Source organism: Chiloscyllium plagiosum, unplaced genomic scaffold (genome assembly GCF_037043375.1).
Source record: "Chiloscyllium plagiosum isolate Xiang-an unplaced genomic scaffold, Cpla_swu_hap1 HiC_scaffold_28, whole genome shotgun sequence".
NCBI classification, from domain to species: Eukaryota; Metazoa; Chordata; class Chondrichthyes; order Orectolobiformes; family Hemiscylliidae; genus Chiloscyllium; species Chiloscyllium plagiosum.
In genome coordinates, this window is record NW_028270166.1 from 31,694,359 (window position 1) to 31,717,088 (window position 22,730).

General features: G+C 39.8%; 1 protein-coding gene across 3 annotated transcripts in view; it reads right to left on the reverse strand.

Moving 5' to 3' along the window:
* timm44 (translocase of inner mitochondrial membrane 44 homolog (yeast)) overlaps positions 1–20,999 on the reverse strand; it is an 85,688-nt gene extending 64,689 nt beyond the window's left edge. For all 3 annotated transcript variants that reach the window (XR_015751847.1, XM_087976094.1, XM_043721044.2), the window contains exons 1-5: positions 20,950–20,999; positions 10,194–10,304; positions 8,927–9,097; positions 8,764–8,844; positions 5,307–5,456 (exon numbers count right to left, since the gene is read on the reverse strand). Coding sequence is in view for 2 of the 3 variants with exons in the window: in XM_087976094.1 (XP_087832220.1) it covers positions 5,307–5,456; positions 8,764–8,844; positions 8,927–9,097; positions 10,194–10,304; positions 20,950–20,979 (543 nt within the window). In the remaining variant the exon portion in view is untranslated. The remainder of the gene's footprint in view (positions 1–5,306; positions 5,457–8,763; positions 8,845–8,926; positions 9,098–10,193; positions 10,305–20,949) is intronic.
* Positions 21,000–22,730: the final 1,731 nt, after the last annotated feature.

Genomic DNA, 22,730 nt, shown 5'->3' on the forward strand with positions numbered 1-22,730 from the left:
ATCTCCAGCCTATTCAGCCTTTCCCTATAGCTCAAACCCTCGAAGCCTGACAACATCCTTATAAATCTTTTCTGCACCCTCTCAAGTTTAACAACATCTTTATTATAGTAGAGACCAGAATTGAATGCAGTTTTCCAAAAGTGGCCTAATCAACATCCTGGACAGCCACAACATGACTTCACATCTCTCCAAATCTTCTTGAAAATCCCATCTCCTATACTCAATGTTCTCACCAACGAAGCCATGCACACCACGCAACGTTTTCACTACCCTGTCTATCTGCGACTCTATCTTCAAGGAACTATGCACCTGCATCCCTTGGTTTCTTTGTTCAGCAACACTTCCCAAGGCCCTACCAATAAATTCTGTCCTGATTTGCCTTCTCCATCTGCCACTCCTCAGCCCATTGGCCCATCTGATGAAGGACCCATTGGACTCTGAGATAACCTCCTTCATTGTCCACTATGCCACCAATTTTGGTGTCATCTGCAAACATATTAACCATACCTCCTATATTCACACCCAAATCATTCATATAAATGACAAACAGCAGTGGACCAGGCAGCGATCCTTGGGCAGACCATTCGTCACACTTTTCCAGTTTGAAAAGCAACCCTCCATCACCACACTGTCTCTTATCTTCAATTTTGTATCAAGTTCCACGTGATCTAACTTGCTAACTAGTCTACCTTGCTGAAGTCCATATTGACAACATCTACTGCTCTGCCTTCATTAATCATCTTTGTCACTTTTTCAAAAAACTCAAATCAAGTTAGTGAGGCATAATTTTCCACTCTCAAAGCCATGTTGACTACCTCTAATCTGTCCTTGCCCATACAAATACATGTAAATCCTCTCCCTCAGAATCTCCTCCAACAACTTACTTACCACTGACATCAGGCTCACCAGTCTATAGTTCCCTAGCTATTCCTAAGCACCTTTCTTAAATATTAGCCAACTTTCAGTCTTCCAGCACCTCACCTGTAGCCATCAATGATACAAATATCTCCACAAGGGGCCCAATAATTCTTCCCTCACTTCCCACAAAGCTCTGGGATGCAGCTGATCAGGTCGTAGGGATTTATCCAACTTTCTGCTTTTTAAGACATGCAGAACCTCCTCTTCTGTAATATGGACACTTTTCAAGATAACACTATTTATTTCCCCAAGTTCTCTAGCTTCCATATACTCCTCCACAGTAAACACTGATAAAATATTTGTTTAGTATCTCACCCACCCATCAATCAATCTGTTCATTCAACGGAACAATGTGTATGCGATTGGTAGTGTTTTCTACAGCTATAAATTTACTTTACTAGAGTGTTGATTCCTTTGGTTCAGGGTTTCTCCAAAAACTGGAAATGGAAATACACAAGCAGCAAGTTATTAGCTCTAAATCTGTGGAACATCAGACAATTTTGATTATTTCAACTGACTAATAAATCATTCTTGAGCCTCAATAGTTTTGGGAAGCTGTTGAACCACAGTTGAGGTTTCCTAGTGAGAACAGGTGCAGAGAACCATGACACATTTGCCCCTTTCTGATGGCCAAACCTGAGAAGGTTAACTCTAGCTTATTCTGCTGCCCCAGACTAAGGAACATGCAGATTATAAAATGTGGATGAAGGAGACCACACATCAATGCCACTCAATCCAGAGATAATAAATTATCTTGGAACGGACCCAATTGATTCCCTTACTTCAAAGAACACAATTGCCTTTCACAACTTCTTTTAAAATAAATATTTGAACAGTGCTGGGAATCTCTGTTTTAGCCACACAACCAAATGTCAATAGATATTAAACAAATTACATTTAATGAGCGGTGTCCAGGACAAGAAACAAGCTTCATGATGGTCACTAGATATTGCAGACAGGAGTCAGTCACACGATCATGTGTACTGACAGGGGCTTTAGAAAGTCAAGGAGGCTGGATGGTGACATGTTGACCAATGCAAGTGCTTCTACCAGAACTGACATTCTAGTTGACATTGTGTTCTTACAGGTACAATGATCTCAGATGAAGAAAATCAACTAGTTCCATAATGGTAGGTGATATTTTGCTGGTTAAACTTCATTGCTTCCGCACACACCAACATTTAAATCCCCTACGAATTCAACTCACATCTAAACTCACTGAACTGAGCTAAGATGATGTATTGGATGAATAGGGAACATTAAAACTGAATCAGGCTAACAGAAATGCTGCTGCGTGGATTTTCAGTAGATTGGTACAAATGATTCAGCTAGGCACTAGTTGACTAGGTACCCCATGCAGGCTATCCATGTCTTTATAAAAGCAGTGCAGGAAGTAAAACAAGACTTTGGTGTACTTTGAGTTAATCTGTATCTGCATCACAATGCCAGCATTTGTAATTATTTACATTCATGAGTCATTTGCATCTTACCAAATATTATAAGATTTCTATGACATATTTCTTTGGACTCTGACCATTTCTGTATCCAGCCTGCATTTGCTACACCATCAGCTGCATACTTGCCACTCAAGGCCCTTGCTGTTCACCTCCCTCTCTTCCAAGACTTGGCTTTAAAATCCTTCTTTCCAACCAATCATTTGGCCATTCCTCCTAAAAAAACCTTCGTGAACTGAATGTCAGCCATGGCTCATTCAGTATGTTCTCTCCTCAAGTCATAAGTTTCGGGGTTCCAATCCACACCTTGAGCATGAATATCATCAATGATACTCTTGTTCAGCGCAGAGAAAGCAATGCTTGTCGGAGATGCCAGCTTTCAGAGGCATAAGTTCAAGGCTCTATCTGAATGGTCACGTAGATGTAAAATAAATCATTGCACTATTTTGAAGAGGAGTCAGGAGTGATCCTCAGTGTCCTGGTTGATACTTATCTATCAATAAGTATCTATCAATCAACGTTACAAAAACTTTATTTGCTCAGTATTACATGACTGTTTTTGGGAGCTTGTGGTATATGGATTAGCTACAAATTTCCTAAATTACAACCATGACCACAATTCAAAAGTACTTCATTGATTGCAAAGCACTTGGAACATACTGAATGAGCCATGGCTGACATGCAGTTCACGAAGGTTTTCTTAGGAGGAATGGCCAAACGATTGGTTGCAAAGATGGATTTTAAAGGCAAGTCTTGGAAGAGAGGGAGGTGAACAGCAGAGGCCTTGAGTGGCAAGTATGTGGCTGATAGCATTATGATTGATGGTGTAGCAAATGCAGGCTGGATGTCGGGGTAGCACGATGGTTCAGTGGTGAGCACTGCTGCCTCTCAGCACCAGGATCCCAGGTTTGATTCCAGCCTCGGGCGACTGGCTGTGTGGAGTTTGCACATTCTCCCAGTGTCTGCATAGGTTTCCTCCGGGTGCTCCAGTTTCTTCCCACAATACAAAAGATGTGCAGGTCAGGTGATTTGGCCATGCTAAATTGCCTATAGTGTTAGGTGCATTAGTCAGAGGGGAAATGGGTCTGGGTAGGTTATTCTTCCGAGTGGTTGGCCCGAAGGGCCTGTTTCCACACTGTAGGGAATCTAATCTAATCAATTTTAGTTGTGGTTGTTAAGGAACAAATACCGAACGTGAAATGTTTTTGGGGGGGGGTGATATTAGAAAAAATTCACTGACTACACAAAATTTAAATTTTCCAAACTAAACAGCAGGTTTGAATTGCGATCTCATATCTGATTGAGAAAAGCACATTTTCATTGTAATGAATCAATTATACCTGTCAGGTCTTCACAGACATGATCCAGTGTTTAACAAGTCAGCACATCGACTTCCACTGGCGTCGCAAGAACATAATCCAAATATCAACACTAACCTTTACCAATATATGTAAAGAACACTGAAACATTAACTCAACAAGACAAATGAGTTCAAAGTGAAAAAAGAGCTCCTCACATTTAAGGAGAGCATTAGTGCCCCCTACTGCATGAGTGCAGTATATTTGGTATATTTCAGAAACTAGGGACCTGCCACTAATGTCAAAACCGTGAGCCCTGCTGGAAAAGGCAAGTCCTTCCAGTCTGAGAAATATTCATTCAGCATCACAGATTGTGTCTCAATTGTACTTGTGTACCCATGTTTGTATTTGTGGGAGGATATTCTGACCAGACTATTCATAAGCCTCTGCTTCTGATTAAGCAAAACCATACCAGCTTTTGGTATTTTGTATAAAACAGTAAATTCAAATACACCAACTAGAACTTCCACAGGCAACTTCATAAACGGTTTAGAAAGCAAATAACGTTCTAAAACAACATACTGTACCTAAATTTTCTAAAATATACACAATTATACTGAGTATAACTAAAACAAAATCATTTTGTTAACGCTTTTCACTCATCAGGACAGTTTGCAAGAATACCAATAAATGGGGAAAAACCTGCAATGATTGAGAAGAGAGTGCCAACTGGTTGTCAGGTGGACTCTGCTTGGTAAGAGGTGTTACCATGGAGAGAGAAGCAGTCAGTTATTTAACTATCAAATTTACTTATCTTTTATTGTTAAGTTTTTGTGTAACTCAATTTTAGTTTCAATCTGCAATCCATGTGACAAGGCTTTAAACATAGATATTTAACTTGTAGCATGGGCTCACATCCCACTTCCCAAGACCAGCTTTTAGTACAAATTGAATTGTAGAAAGCCTACAGCACAGATAGAGCTCGCATCGACCCTCCAAACAGAAACCCACCCTAGCCCCATAACCCCACATTTACCATTACTAGTACACCTAACATGACAACAGGGCAATTTAGCATGACCAATCCAGCTATCCTGCACATCTATGGACTGTGGAAACCACAGAACCTGAATGAAAGCCATACAGATACAGGAAGAACGTGCAACTTCATGCAAACAAACACCAGAGGGTACAATCAAACCCGGATCCCTGGCACTGTGAGGCAGCAATGCTAACCACAGTGCCTCCTAGCTTTCCATTGGTTTATGCTTGAGTTTCTGGTTTTGGAAAAAGATTGTTCTTAGTGCTCATTAATAAATCTCAAATCTGAACATCAAGCTCTGTTAACATTAGCAAGAGATCCAAGATACTTCACTCAAAGCTGGATTTAAACAGTGTATGTGGCACATCTGTACAATATATTTCTACATGACCCATGTAAGATGCATATATAGCCTAGTTGTTAGAAGAACGTGCTAGTAAGTTGCACCTTGTCATACAACTGAGCAAATGTTGCAATGAAGTGTAGTCATTATCCTTACACAGATAAATACAGCAAGGAATACTGCACAAAGCTATAGATGCAGAAAATGAGATATTTAAATCCAGGCAATCTGCTTTAAGTGGTATCACCTACCTGAGATATTGCTTTGAATGCAGTGGTTTTGCCAATCCTTTCCCCACTTTTACTGACTGATTCTGCAGATTGCTTTGCTGATTTTGCTGCTTCTTCTACTCCTTCCCTAATTTTCTTACCGATATCAGATTTACCAACTTCATCCAGGCTCTGCAGCATAGAAAACAGGACATAACATAAATTAAATATTCCATCAAGTTATATTCTTATATACAGTCACACTGAAAACCGGGTGATAAGTTCTTCTCATACAGTCATAGTCTGGATGGGTACATGAATAGGAAGGATGTGGAGGGATATCAGCCAAGCGCTGGCAAATGGGGCTAGATGTACCCATCCAGATGCCTTTTAAATGTTGTAATTATATCAGCCGTCAGCACTTCCTCTGGTAGCTCATTCCACACATGGACCAACCTCTGTGTGAACAAGTTGCCACGTAGGTCTCTTTTAAATCTTTCCCCTTAAACCTATGCCATCTAGTTCTGGACTCCCCCAAGCCAAGGAAAAGACTTTGTCTATTTACCCAACTGATGCCCCTCATGATTTTATAAACCTCTATAAGGTCATCCCTCAGCTTCCGACATTCCAAGGAAAACAGTCTCAGCCTATTCAGCCTCTCCCTCTGGCTCAAACTCTCCAAACCTGGCAACATCCTTGTTCGTTTTTTCTGAACCCTTTCAAATTTCACAACATTGTTCCAAAAGGAGGGAGACAAGAATTGCATACAATACTCCAAAAGCCTAACCAATGCCCTGTACAGCTGCAACCTGACCTCCCAACTCCTAAACTCAATACTCTGACAAATAAAGGAAGGCATACGAAACACATTCCCTCAGTTATAATTTATTCTGAGTTATAGTCCCACAGGTACTGATAAACTTTTTGATATCTCTGCCAAGTAATCACAGAAACATGGGGGGTATGAGCAGGAATAGGCTATTTGGCCCCTCAAGAAACTCTCCATCATTCAACATAATCACGGCTGATCCTCTATCCCAATGCCATACTCTCCCAATGCCATACTCCCCCTCTCTCCCCATATCTCTAAACATCTTTAGCTTCTAGAAATCTACAATTCTTTCCTAAATATATTCAGTGTCTTTGCTTCCACAACCTTCTGAGGTGGAGAATTCGTCATCCTCTGAAGGTATTTCTCATCTCAGTCCAAATGGTCAATGCATAGTCTAAAACCAGATCCCTTGCTGCAAATCCTGAGGAGTAGCTCCTGATCCAGTCTGTCCAGCCGTCAGAATTTTCTACATTTTAATGAGATCCCTTCTGATTCTTCTAAACCTCATCGAATATAGACCCAGTCAATCCAATTGCTTCATAGGGTAAACTGGCCATCCCAAAAATCAGTCTGCTGAACCTTTGCTGCACTCCTTCCGTGACATATACTTTTCTTACGTAAGGACATCAACATTGCACACAATACTTCAGCTGTAGTCTCACCTATACAATATACCATTTGCCTTCTGAACTGCATGTTGCATCAATGTGCTAACTTTCAGTGACTGGTGTACAAGGACACACAGATCCCTTAGTATGTTAATATTTCCCAAACTATCAGTTAAATAATACTGTCATTCGTTTTTCCTACCAAAGTGGAACAACTCCACATTTATCCACATTATACGGCATCAGCCATATATTTGACCACTCAACCCACTTGTCTAAATCACCCTGAAGCCTCTGCATATCCCTATCTCACTCTCTAGTTTTGCATCATCAGCAATCTTGGAAACGTTATACTTGATTCCCTCATCTAAATCATAAATATATATATATATAGTACATGGTATATATTAGACCACACAAGAATCCAGACACCTTCAGGAATTTATATAACTATGGTCCACATCTTGGCCAAGTTTGCTCGACCTACACTTGACATTCAAGTACTTTCACTGTGCAGCAGAAATCACACTTATTTCTCCATTTTAAACTAGGTTGGTTGAGGACAAAAGCACCACTTGTATTGCTGATTCAACTGAAATCAAATACCTCTCACAAGGAGTGGACAAAATGCATTAACATCTATTCTGCTGGTTTTCCTGACACACTCTCTCTCTCACTCTCCAAACTTGATGATTTAATTTTTTAGGCGGCCTGTTTGCGGAACGTTTCAGAGAACACCTCTGGGACACCCGCACCAACCAACCCAACCGCCCTGTGGCTAAACACTAACTCCCCCTCCCACTCCGCCAAGGACATGCAGGTCCTTGGCCTCCTCCAGGCGCCAGACCATGGCAACATGATGCCTGGAGGAAGAGCGCTTCATCTTCCGCCTAGGAACCCTCCAACCACAAGGGATGAATGCAGATTTCTCCAGCTTCCTCATTTCCCCTCCCCTCGCCTTATCTCAGTCCCAACCCTCAGACTCAGCACCGCCTTCTTGACCTACAAATCCTCTTCCCGACCTCTCCGCCCCCACTCCCTCTCCGGCCTATCACCCTCACCTTAACCTCCTTCCAACTATCGCATTTCCAATGCCCCTCCCCCAATTCCCTCCTCCCTACCTTTTATCTTAGCCTGCTTGGCACACCCTCCTCATTCCTGAAGAAGGGCTTATGCCCGAAACGTCGATTCTCCTGCGCCTTGGGATGCTGCCTGACCTGCTGCGCTTTTCCAGCAACACATTTTTCAGCTATTAATCCAGAGACTCAGCCAATGTTCTGGATGTTTGGGTTTAAATTCCATCATGGCAGATAGTGGAATATGAACTTAGTAAAGATCTGGAATTAAGGGTCTAATGATGATCATTAAACTATTGCCGATTGTCGGAAAAACCCATCTAATTCACTAATGTCTTTTAGGGAAGGAAATCTGCCATCCTTACGTGTCTGCACTATATGTGACTCTACACCCACAGCAACGCGATCGACTCTTACCTGTCCTCTGGGCAAATAGAATGGGCAATAAATGCTGGCCTAGCCAAAAACACTCACATCCCATAAGTGAATATAAAACAAAAATTCTGCTCTTTAACTCTTTTAAGTTGGACTGGGACCACAAGATCCTTAAAAACAAATTATCCCCTGTCCAACTGATTATCATATTATGAAAGCCAAAAAAGGTAAATTTAGTGGATACAATTGGATCAACAAAAAAAAAGGTATCTTAGTTGATACTCATAAATCATCTGCATGGGCAAGGTATCAACTCATTAAGGATCACTGGAACTCAAGCATCACTTAAACAAATTTGTCATTGGCTAGAATGGTTGATTAACACAACTATGAAGAATTCCTATAGCCAGGAGTTGAGCTCTCTGTGTAGTACTTAAGGAAATTCAAGATGACGAGTGGGTGGCCATGTCACATAACCAGGTACAATGAACCTGAGGGAATCCAATCCTATAAATCACTCTGTTGAAAACCAGAAACAGAGAGAAAAAAAACTTCTAAAACAATTCTCTCATGAAGGTTGCTTCTGGCAAGTCCAGAGCTGTACTCACCTCTTTAACTGTTTCTGAAAACTCCTCCAACTTTTTCTTAAGAACTTCAGAGGTTTTGACTGTCTCAGATTCAATAGTTTTCTGAAAAATAAACACTATTTAATCTTATTAAAATTACAAATTTGAGACTCTTCTGAATGAAAATGCTATTTTGAAAACTTACATATTTTTTCCTCGCTCTCTGCAGAGCCTCTGATTCTTCTAACCTTTTAGCTTCATCACGAAATTTCTTAATGCTGTCCTTCATTTCTTTATTTTTTGCTAATTCCTGTTTGATATTGTCTAATAAGCCAGTAAGAAAACCTTTCCTCCCTTCTGATGCATAACATCGAACCTACAAAGAAATAAATTACAGAATTTAAAGAAACACAATGCTTGTAAATCTATCAGCACTTCAGTCCTTGACTTTTTCATAGATGACTCCACCCTTCAACAACCCCTCCTAAAGGCAAGTGTTGTTCAGTATGTTAAGAACTGAATGGAGCATTGGATTTCAGTACAAAGACAATCACTATTTGGTGTGTATTTATGGTGTTAACATCCAAACATCAGCATGTTTAGTGTAACAAAACAAACATTCAATGTAATGGAGACAAACCTCTCATTCAAGACCCTATCACTACTTGAACCAGAGGAAGGATTTAATGGACTTGGATTAAGTTGAATACAGATTCACCATAACAATACCAGGGTTTAAAGGGTGAAATTTTGAGCAAAGATTGCAGAAACCTGGTTTTTTTACCACAAATTTAGAATTTTCAGAGGGAATGTAACTGAGGGGATTTTCTGATCCTCATAACCAGAGAGAGTGTGAATAAAAATAAGTTAGTTCCTCTCGTGGAAAAATCCAGTACAAGGTGCACAATATTAAAGTTAGAGCTTGGCACTTCACAAGTGAGAATATGAACAAAACTTTGTCCCCGGCTAAATAATAGGGGAAATGTGGAATCATTTCAGTCAAAAGGCTATTGGATCGATTGACCATTAAGATTTGAATCGACATTTTTTGAATTGACGAGTAGTATAGATCAAAGATGGGCAAACAGAATCCATAATCAAACAGACAAACTTGAGGCATTGATGGATCTACTAGTCTTACTGCTCTGCTGCTGTTACATTGGCAGAAAACCATCAGCAATACTGGAAGTAAACCATGAATTTTGTTGCAGCAAACCATCCTTATAGTTGCGGCACACTTTTACCAAAGCCAAAGAAGATCATAGAACAGCAGAGCCAAAAGAAAGATCGCTATGTTAGAGAAAACCTATTAGTCACCTTTCAACCATCCATCTCCCCTCCCACTACATTGCAGAAGACCTGAGTCAACAAAAGTCCATTGGCACAATGAGAATAGCAACAACAAGCCTCATTTCGTCCGATAAGTGAGAATGTAAAATAAATGCTCTCCTTGACAGCACTGTCTGTGTTACCTGATTTTGGACTATACAGGAACGGTTGCATATTCTGTATATTCTAGTCCTGCTGTGCACTGGAACTTGTGACCGTGTAGACAAAAGGTAAATACTTCTTGCTAGACACATCTGAGGAGAGATTTATAATATACATATTAATGAGAAAGAACTTGCATTTATCCAGCATATTAGAGTATTGTGTTTCTCAGGATAGACAAGAGTACTCACATTAAAAAAAAAGTTGAGTCCAATTATTGCTCCAATGTGAGCAATTAGCAAAACTATTGCGCCACAGCAACAAATCACAAAGTATTAATATCCATGGCAAGTTAATCTCGCTTTTTTTTGTTTAGTGCTATAAATGAGATAATGCAGCAAAAAAAAACACAACTTGTAAAGAATCTATCCAATGTTATGTTAATATATTTCAAGACCTCACAATATAACTTGCCTTTTAATCTGGGTGCAGTGACATTTGTTCGCAAAGTCACATACAGTTCAGTCATTCCAGAAAGATTATTAAAACCATTTATAAAGAATGCTGGAAAAACTCAATAGGTCTGGCAGTATCTGTGGTTAGAGAAACAGAATTAAAGTTTTAAGTCCATATGACACTTCTGCAACTCTGAAGAGTCTTAACGGATTCCAAGCATTAGCTATGTCTCTCCTTCCACAGATGCTGTCGGACTAGAGTTTCTCCAGCATTCTCTGTGGTTGTTTCATTTTTCCAACATCTGCAGTATTTTGCTTTTATTAAAATCGTTTACTGGAATTCCTGACAATTTAACTCAAGTACTTGAAATATCTATTTGCAAAATGGTGGTTCTAAGTGGATTTTTACTCTAGATCTAACCAATAAATCTAGGGATTGTGGCATTAAAACCAATAGGATTCGTCCTTGTAGATATTATTTTCCACCCTATTATCATGAATGCCCCAACCAGTAAATAATACCTGAAGAAGCAAAATAAGGTACAAGACAGTCATCTGAGATTATAAACCATTGTCCTGATACGTTACTTCTAATACAAGTAACCAATTACTCATGAACTGAACAAACATATTTAACACTGCATGAAAACCTTGAAAGAAAAAGATTAATGCTTAAAAATGTGTTGCTGGAAAAGCACAGCAGGTCAGGCAGCATCAAAGGAGAAGGAGAATCGACATTTTGGGCATAAACCCCGAAACGTTGATTCTCCTTCTCCTTGGATGCTGCCTGACCTGCTGTGCTTTTCCAGCAACACATTTTTAAGCTCTGATCCCCAGCATCTGCAGTCCTCACTTTCTCCAAGAAAAAGATTAATGCCAAGATCTTATTTTTGATAGTTTTCGCTGTTTAGCATGTCAGCAAGCAGTTCAATTTGTGCTCCTGGTTCATTATTCACATGACCCTGGATCACAGGTGTTGTAAGTGATTGTCTGCCAGAGATATCACTGCTGACTCAATCTCATCATCACATATATGCATTGATTAAGTGAACTAAGAGACAGTGATCAACAACAGGAACCTGGACTGTTTCCCTTCCTAGCCTCGAGATGCTAGGGCCAATTCTAATGCTTCAGGTTGACATCAATAAGTTCAAACAACATTTTAAGCCAAACCATGGAGACTGTGTCAACTAGCCAGGGTTAAAGAAGGGAATCTTAAAATGATTTCAATGTGCTTTGGTTGGGTGGCAAGAGGAACTGCCAGGGATCCACTCAAATAGTTAATCTAAAGTCCAGCCAGTGCATTAAGTGTCACAATCTTATCACTGGAAGGTGGACTTTACGAAACACACTTGCAGTTGAATCTTTATTAAAAGCAACAGAAAACTCAATGCTAAAAACTTGGGAGTAAAAATAGAAAATGCTGCAAATACACCAAAGGATCTTCGCAGCATTAAGACAGGTTATCACTGTGAGAAGTGCCTTTCCTGAAATATTCTGAAATATTCAGCTAACTTTTTAGATACTGACTGATATATATTATTATTTTTATTTAAGTAATTTCAGTTCAATTCACATTCACAATTTCTGATTTCTTAATTTTGAAATCAGATCACTACACTTTACCAGCCTATTTTACTTCAAAGTCTTGTTTCATCTCTTACCATTTCAAAAATCCAATAAGGCATTATCTAATCTTCTACAAAGCAGATCTTTTTTGCAATGAAACAAATTCTAGGAATCATTCTCTTGAACCTGTCCAATTCATCAGTGTCACTTTGGAAATTTAGTGAGTAAAATTGAAAGTAATTTTCTAACTGCAATTGACACTAATGGATTAGGAATGCTAGGCAGCAATGTCTAGACTCCACAATCCAGACAGAAAACTTCAACATTTAATCAGGTTATTGAGGGTTATGTCATTGCTTCAGTATTTTCAATAATTGATTTATTCCCACAGCCTCACCAAACACATCAAGGTACAGCACACACAACATTTGGCACAGAGGCACCTATATTTCATAATTAAAATATATTTAAACCATTCAGATTTTATCCTGCTATGAAGCCACACCAGTTATAATTAATACCCTGGGCCAAGACTTACTACGGTTAATGTTTAGATTTCTTTTGGCTATTAATTCTCAAGATTTAAAATATGTTTTCAATAGAACATTAAGAATAATTATCATCTCATCTATATTAAAAACAGTAGTCACAACCATTAGGTCTGATCCTCAAATCAAAGGCATGATCTAAAACAGAGTAGTCATACTACTTGAACAGGTCTTTACAGCACAATAATGTTTTTCCTAAAAATAATAATTTGAAATCTAAATTTGCAGCAGAAGGAGTAGCCTTTTACCCCACACTCACCAAAAAGCTTGTACTTCTCACTTTTTAAAAAAGATTTTTGATGTTAATATGATACAGCAGCCACTGGTGGAAAGAGATGTTTTTACCACAAGAAAACAGACAACATGGAGTTAGAGAAACAGTTATTGAAAAGTTGTAGGCTTTAAGGGGGATGGAGATAAAGAGGGATGATGCTGTGGAGATGCCTGAACAGGCAGAACCTTACAACTTGGCATTGTGGACTAGAAGCTAAGTCAATAACACTAGGGCAGTAGAAAGGCTTTAAATTAAATGGTGGACAAAGGCATCAAGTAACTGGAGATATGATAAAGTGGATAGAAACCACCAAGTAATAGAGTTGAGCAGCAATTTGGGTATTGGCTGTCAAAATGAGAGGAGAAAAGGCACAGCAAATAAATGCAAGAACTGCACCAGCAAGTAAGATCAGAGATGACAAAAATAGTAAATAAGCAGTTTAAGATTCTTCATCTGATTGCACATATCATTCTTAATAAAAGAAATGAATTGTAAGCATGGATACACATAAAACATGTGTGACCTGATATGTACAACAGTCACAGGTTGAAAGGTGACCAAAGCTGAGACACTAATTTTAAAAGGCATTGACGTGACATAATGACAGGAAGCTAGGAAAAGATGATTGGATAAGTTCTGTTATTTAAGAATGGCATTAGTTCAGTACTTAAAGATTATAACATGCAATGGATAGGAGGAATCAACAACTTCATGGCAAAGGAATGTTTAGGTGACAGTGATCACAAGTGTAAAATCTCATGTTCAGTTTTGACAGAGGGAAGTGTGCATCCACGACAAATGTTCTAAATAAAGATAAGTATGAGGGCACAACTGCAGAGCTGGCAAAGGGTGAACTGGGGATATAGGTTAGAAGGTAGAACAGGGCGATGTAATGACAAACTTTTAAGGAGATATTTAATAAATCTCAAAGATTTATCACAGTGAAATGCAAATGTTATTTGAGAAGGATGTATCATTTGTGGCTAAATAATGAAGTTAAGGATAGTATTAACAGAAATATTGTCCAAATTTGTCAAGATTAGTGGTATCTCAGAGAATCTGACTAAAGAATGACCAAAATGATGATAAAACAGAAAGTAGTATAAAAGAAATCTAGCCAGTAACACAAGAAACAGATATTAAGAGTTTCTATAAATATTTGACTAAGAAGATAGTAATGAAAGCTAGGGATACACACATACACTGGAATGGATAACAGAAAACAAAAATGCCTTGAACAATAATGCAGGTCTCTATTCATGATAGAAGACTTAGAAAACATCCCAAAATTAATTGAAAATCAAGAGGAGATAGACAACGATGAAATTAAAATAACCATCATCAGCGAGGAAAGAGTGATAGGAAAACTATCAGACCCAAGTTCCTGGGACTCGATAGTTTCAGTTCTAAGGTCTTTAAATAAAGTAGGAGCACAGATCAGAGATGGGTATCATGTTCTGTAACTTACTAGATCCTGGACAGGTCCCAACAGATTGGAAAAAGCGCAAATATAAAACCTCGAATCAGGAGAGAGACAGAAAGCTGGAAGCTATACACTAGTTAACCTAATATTTGTCATAGGAAAGGTGCTGTAATCCATTGTTAAGATGGTTCTTGCAGGATAACCTAACATGGCTTTGTGAAAGGGAGGTTGACTGATCCAGTATAGTTTTTTGACAAAAGTATGCTTATGGTGGATACAGGAAGACTGTGAGATGTGGTGTACTTTGGTTTCAAAAAGATATCTGAAAAGGTTCTACAAAGGTTGCTGCACAAGATAAGCGCACATGGTGCAAGGGGTAGCATATTAGCTTGGATAAAGGATTTGTAGTTAATCAGCAGCACCAAAGTGACAAACTGATCTAAGCTGGGTTGATGAGATATCACTGGTGGAATACTATAGGGATCAGTACTAGGTTTTCAATGTGATTTACAAACTACATCAAAGTTTTGGATAAGTGGACTGAATATATGATCATTTGTCAATGACAAGGCAAGTGGGAAAATAAATTGTCAACAAGAGGTAGTGTGTCTGCAAAGACAGGTTAAGTAACTGAGCAAAACTTCAGCAGATGGAGTATAACATGGATAAACGTGTATTTCATAAGAATAGAAAAATATATTTTTTAAAAATGGAAGGAGATTGCAAACAGGGATGTGAATGCTCCAGTGTATGAACCAAAATTTAGTATGAAGGTACAGCAAATGATTAAGAACACAGACGAATAATGTTGCTTAATGCAATGGTAATTAAATATGAATCATAGATTTATACTTGGGAAACAGACAAAAGACATTTTACTGTAATGGTGCAGAAGACTGGCAAGACCAAATCTGGAATGCTATGTATAATTTTGATCCCCCTATCTGGCAAAAGATATCATTCATTAAGAAGCTGCTGACAAAATATAACTCATTCCTGAGATGAAAGTTATGTCTTACGAAAAGAGGCTGAACAGGTTCGGTCTATATTCATTGAAGTTCAGAAGAATGGAAGCTGAGCTTACTGAAACATGGATAGAATAGACACAGAGGAGGTTGTTTCTTTTCAGGAAAATTAAAATTAGGGAACATTGTTTAATAAGACATCCCCCTTTGTGCCACAGATTAGACCCTTTTTTTTCTCATTCTGAAAGCTGTTAAGATTATGGAGCTCTCTTTTCCAAAAAGTTGTGAAGGCTGATTTAAATAGTATTTTTCAATAGACAAGGGAGCTGAGGTGCAAACAGGAAAGTGAGGATGAGACCACTGCCAGATTAGCCATGATCTTATTGAATGGTGAAACAGGCTGAATGAGGTAAATGATTTATTCTGGCTCCTAAAACCTATGTTCCTTGAGCAGAGAGGTGGTGGATTAAATAAGACTAATTTCCGATTAGGATATGGGCACTGTTTTCAATTGGTTCAAGTTTTGGAAGGGTGAGAAAGAACAGGTGAAAGAACATAAAATACTTGAATGTGAAGGTAACAAAAGTACAGTTGAGGACTTCCAACAGAAACAGATACAGACTAGATAATTGATGTTGCAAGTGATCTTTATGAAGAGGAGAAGGTGAGAACGTGGGTCAGAAGCTAACCTTGGTTTAAATAGCAGGGTGATGTCTGGTTCAGACTAAGATGATGCCAAGGGAGGAGAATGGAATTGGTGACAGTTTCCAAAGTCAGTTTTCTATGGATTTTTCATATGCAACTTCAATGAATTCAATTTTCCTGAACAGTTTTTGTTACAAAATAACTCAAATCAGTACATTTTTTAAAACAAGTTTATTCCTCAGACACGCACATTAACTGGTCTATGCACACTTGGAGTAATTTTGTTGATTAACCAACCTGCATGTAGATATACAATTGCTGAGCTACAATTGGTGGAGCAGCTCGATCAGTTTCCCCTTGTTATTAAAGTTACCAAAGCAAAAACATGTGGGTTCCCATTTGTGTATGAATTGCAAACGGTCAATGAAAATCTTTTGATATTTCTATTCACAATGTAAGAACATAAGAGTGAGGAATAGGCAATTCAGTCCTTCACATCTGCTCTACCATTGAATGCGATTAGGCTGATCTCATCATGGCCTCAATTCCACCTTCTTGCCCTTTCCCTATAAATCGATGATGAGTTAGAAATCTGTATGTCAAATTTATTCAGCGTCCCAACGTCCATCAGACTCTGGGGTAGTGAATTCCACAAAGTCATGACTTTTTGAGAGAAGCAATTTCACATCTGTTAAATCTGCCACAGTTAGCCTGAAAATAAGGCCCCCCTTTTTCTAGATTGCCCCACAAGAGGAAACCTGACTATGACTACTTTATCAATCCCCTTTATTATCATTTGTACCTCAATTCGATCTATTATTCTTTAAATTTTGATGCGGATAGGCCTAAACTGTGTGATCGTTGCTTATAATACTAGCCTTTCACCCCTGGAATTAATCTAGAGAACATTCTCTCAACTACCTCCAATACAAATACATGCTTCATCAATTAAGAAGTCAGAGAATCATAGAGATGTACAGCAGGGAAACAGATGGTTCAGTCCAACTCGTCCAGTCTGACCAGGTATCCCAAATTAATCTAATCCCATTTGCCAGCACTTGGCCCATACCCCACTAAACCGTTTCTATTCATATACCAATCCGAACACCTTTCAAATGTTGCAATTCTATCAGCCTCCACCATTTCCGCTGGCAGCTGATTCCATACACGTACCATCTCTGCGTGAAAACGTTGTCCCTTTTATATCTTTCCCCTCTCGTCCTACACTTGCTTATTTATAAGCAAGCAAAGACAAGCAAATAAGACTTGCTTATTTATCTTATCCATGTCCCTCATGATTTTATAAACCTCTGTAAGGTCACCCCTCAGCCTCAGACGCTCCAGAGAAAACAGCCCCAACCTATTCAGCCTCTCCCTGTAGCTCAAATCCTCCAACCCTGGCAACATCCTTGTAAATCTTTTCTGAACCCTTTCAAGTTTCATAACATCCTTCTGACAGGAAGGAGACCAGAATTGCACGCAATATTCCAAAAGTGGCATAACCATTATCCTGTACAGCCGCAATATGACCTCCCAACTCCTGTACTCAATACTCTGATTAATAAAAGAAAGCATACCAAACGCCTTCTTCACTATCCTATCTACTTGTGACTCTACTTTCAAGTACCTATGAACCTGCCTCCAAGGTCTCTTTGTTTAGCAACACTCCCTAAGACCTTCTCATTAAGTGTATAAGTCCTGCTAAGATTTCCTTTCCCAAAATACAGCACCTCACATTTATCTAAATTAAATTCCACCTGCCATTCTTCAGCCACTAGCCCATCTGATCAAGATTAGATTAGATTACCTACAGCATGGAAACAGGCCTTTCGGCCCAACAAGTCCACACCGACCCTCCGAAGAGTAACCCACCCAGACCCATTTCCCTCTGGGGATGGGCCATTTAGCATGGCCAATTCACCTTTGAAGGATGTCTGTGTGGAGTTTGCACAGTCACCCAAGGCTGGAATCGAACCTGGGACCCTGGTGCTGTGAGGCAGCAGTGCTAACCACTGAGCCACCGTGCATCCGAGGTAACCTTCTTTGCTGTCCACTACATCCCCAATTTTGGTGTCATCTGCAAGCTTACTAACTATACCTCCCATGTTCATATCCAAATCATTTACATAAATGACAAAAAGTAGTGAATCCAGCACAAATCCTTGTAGCACTCCAATGGTCACAAGCCTCCAGTGAAAATGAAACCTCCACCACCACCCTTTGTCTTCTAAACAGCCAGTTCTGTATCCAAATGTTCTCCCTGTACTCCATGAGATCTAACCTTGCTAATCAGTCCCCCATGGGGAACCTTGTTGAATGCCTTACTGAAGTCCATATAGATCACGTTCACAGCTTTGCCCTCAACAATCCTGTTACTTCTTCAAAAAACTCAATCATGTTTGTGAGACATGATTTCCCATGCACAAAGCCATGTTGACTATCCCTAATCAGTCCTTGCCTTTCCAAATACGTGTAAATCCTGCCCCTCAGGATTCCCTCCAACAATTTGCCCAACACCGATGACAGGCTCACTGGTCTATAGTTCCCTGGCTTGTCCTTACCACCTTTCTTAAATAATGGCACCACGTTAGCAATTTCCAGTCTTGTTGCACCTCACCTGAGACTATCGTTGATAGAAATATCTCAGCAAGGGACCCAGCAATCACTTCCCTATCTTCCCACAGAGTTCTAGGGTACACCTGATCCAGACCTGGGGATTTACTCAAGAGACCAAGACTATAGGCAGTACTCCAGAGGCCATCTCACAATGGAGTTACAGAGATGTATAGCTTCAGTCCAATTCATCCATGCCACCCAGATATCCTAAATTAATCTACTTCCATTTTCCAGCACTTGGCCCATATCTCTTAGAAGCCCTTCTTAACCATGTACCTATCCAGATGCCTTTTAAATGTTGTAATTGTACCAGCCTCCAACACTTCCAATGGTAGCTCATCCCATAAACGCACTACCGCTGAGAAAACGTTGCCCCTCAGGTCCCTTTTATATCTTTCCACACACCCTAAATTTAAGCCCTCTAGTTCTGAACTCCCAAAGGTCTTGTCTATTTCCCCTATCCATGACCGTCATGATTTTATAAACCTCTACAAGGTCACCCTTCAGCCTCTGCGCTCCAGGGAAAACAGTCCCAGCCTATTCAGCCTCTCCCTTTATAGCTCAAACCCTACAAACCTTGCCAAAATCCTTGTAAATCTTTTCTAAACCTTTTCAAGTTTCACATCATCCTTCTGATAGGAAGGAGACCAGAATTGCATGCAATATTTCAAATGTGGCCTAACCAATGTCTTATACAGCTGCAACATGTACTCAATACTCTGACCAATAAAGGAAAGCATACCAAACGCTTTCTTCACTATCCTGTCTACCTGTGTCTCCACTTTCAAGGAACTATGAACCTGCACTCCAAAGTCTCTTTGTTCAGCAACACACCCAGGACCCTACCATTAAGTGTATAAGTCCTACCCTGATTTGCCTTTCCAAAATGCAGCATCTCACATTTATATAAATTAAACTCCATCTGCGCACTCCTCAGCCCATTGGCTCATCTGATTAAGATTCCATAGTACTCTAGGGAATCCTCCTTTGCTGTCCACAACACCTGCAATTTTGGAGTCATCTGCAAACTTACTAACTATAAAATCTAAGTTCACATCCAAATTGTTCATATAAATGACAAAAAGCAGTGAACCCAGCATCAATCCCTGTGGCACACCTCTGGTCACAGGCCTCCAGTCTGAAAATGCAATTCCATTTTGAAGTCCTAAATGTCCTGTTATTACTATTTTTAACATATTCTAACAATTTCTCAACAGATGTCTATAAGTTTCCTAATTTCTGCATTCCAAACTTTCAGAATGAGGATATTACAACAGCTTTATTCCAAATCACTGGAACCTTTCCAGAATCCAAGGAATTTTGAAATATTATAATGAGTACTTCAAATTGATGATAAAAAGTTTCAACTCTCTCTTTTGTTGGAATTAGACAGTCAACAACATATACATTCCTAACATGTATACATGTACACATATACATTCCCTCCAGTAATCCCACATGGGCACCACCTCAGCCCATACAGATCATAACTTCTCAAATTCAATCTCTACTTGATACTAAAGTACGTGATATTAGAGATAAATAGCAATTCAATCTTCAGCAAAAGGTTTAATTTGCTACTCTATGATTCCAACTCAAAAATAAACAACCATTTGGATAGACTAGGCCCTACGTTATTAAATAATTTGGCGGCAATCACCGTCAAATGTTGTAAATATACAACAACTTCGAGAAAATAGGAGGGACATCAGGAGCAACGCGGCTAAAATCTGCGTCCGGAGGTGAGAGCTCGTATCCCTCTACAGACTCCTTAACAGTAAGTCTGTGTGAGAACGGTCCACACAGGCAAAACAAAAACGGAAACTCAGCAAATATGGTACCTGTGGAGAGAAAAACAATTAATATTCCAAGTCCAGTGACCCATCGTCAGATTTCGGTTACACACTCAATGGGCCTTTTTCTGTGCTGCAGAATATAATGCAGTACGACATGGCCTGGGCCCCAGGACTAGAATGGGCTTCTTCAGGAGTGCGGCTCAGTCAGTGCCAAACCCCCCTGGTAAGCTCCTTCCATAGGGTATCATTTTGAACTCTGGGGCGCTCAGCACTGATTGGCCAAGCCAGACCCCGGGAATCCCACCGGCTCGAAGCCGATGCTCCTTGAAGGGAAAGCGCGTTGCCAGCCGCCTTGTGCCCATTAATATCTTTCGGAAAACTCCACCTGTACATTTAGTTCTCAGCCACATACCGGGAGAGTAAACCTAGCTGGACTCCCCCTCACCTGAACCCTGGCTCTCTATCCCCTCACGCTCACCCACACCCCCGCCTTTCTCACCCCTCACCTGGTAGCCACAGCTCCCGGCCGCCGCCATCTTACCGCACAATGACCTACCACAACGGAAGTGACACAAACAGAAGCATACCGATTCACGCTTGCGCACTGCCGTCATCGAGATACAAGACGACTGCACAAAAAGGGCGGAACTGACGATGTGCAACGGACACTTCCAGATCTGCCAAAGACTCTTATTAGGCTACTTTGAACAGGGACAAAAATTTCACTATCCTTCAAAGACTAAAGGCAAATTGTAGACACTTTGCTGAAGAAAAAGGCCCTTCTTGATTGTGCAGTCTCGTTGCAAGTGCAGTTCAGGCTAACCACACGTTCCACTCTTTTTGCTGCTAATCTGTGTGCCCCTCTTGCTGAAGTAATTGCCCAATTCCTTATTATTTGTAGAATCATTTTCCCTTTTTCTTGCGACTTCACATTTGACCTTTGGCCTGTAATGCACGTGCTCGAGACAACAGCTAAATTTTTCAAGATGATCATGTCAACATCAAATTTCTGTTCCAATAAATTCATTTTTCCCAAAACCGCCAAGTTTTAGACTCCCAATAACCCTCCTTTAACATAGTTTTTGCAAGTTTGCTTAGCTGTGGTACTCCGACTAAGCGCCAACCAACAAATGGAGACAAAGAAATCTAGAATCGCTTCCTTTCACATTCTGCACTTCATTCACAAATGTAAAAGTTGTCCACATGCAGTAACATATGAACCTGGTCGACCAAGTTCAAGGACTTGCGTATATGGTAGTCTTCCAAGTTTAGGAAGTTACAGCCTGTCCAAAACCATGTTAAATAAACGTTTCTGCCAGGACAGGCAATACAGTTAGAGGATAGAGAGATCTGGAAGTCCACACACCATTGCTTCGTGTAGGTGAAGAGCGAGTCTGGGAGATAGAAGCACACTGGCGTGATAGGACAACTTGCTTTGTTCCAATGGCTTTCTAACATTTTTTAAAATGCATGAGAGGAGGGGGTCACTAGCAGGTCAGCAGTTATTGCTCATCCCCAGTTGTGTCTTGATCTAAATGATTGCTGTTGGCCATTTCAAAAGACAGTAGAGTCAACAAAAATGAGCTTGTAGGCAAGACCAGGTAAGGACATGAGTGAACCAGTTGAGTTTTCACAACAACGATCGTCATTTGGCCACCTTTCTAATTCCAAACTTTTATGGAATTTAGATTTCACCAATTGCCATGATGGGAATTGAACCCACATCCCCAAAGCATTATCTTGGGATTCGGGATTTCTACACCAGTAACATTCCTACAGTGCCACTGCCTCCCCATTTTGGCAATAGATCAAAGAAAAGCACCTGAAGCACTGTTTGGTCAACTAGCTAAAGGCTGCACAAATAAATAACATGCTCAAGGCTGGTTACAGTTTAAGTGGCTCTTGTGGCTGCAAACTCTTTTTAGGAACAACAAAACAGAATGACCAAAATATTCAGATAACCAAAAGCTTAATTATAAATCAGGCAGGGGTGTCAAGGGGAAATTGAGTTAGAATAGAAGGAACATTGGGGAAAAAAAAAATCACAATTTAGAGCCTAGGAAATGTCTCATGGAATGGAACCAAATTAGGAATTCTCAAAAGAGAATTGGATGAATGCAGACATCTATTACTGTGAGAATGGAAGAGATTCCAGATTACAGTGAGGGGAAAACATGGAACAATTTGAAAGAAAAGAAATTATGCATAACCAGGAATTGAATTACCTTTATTGTCACATACCCAAATGAGTAAAATGTTTACAAATGCCCACATAACACCATCTTCA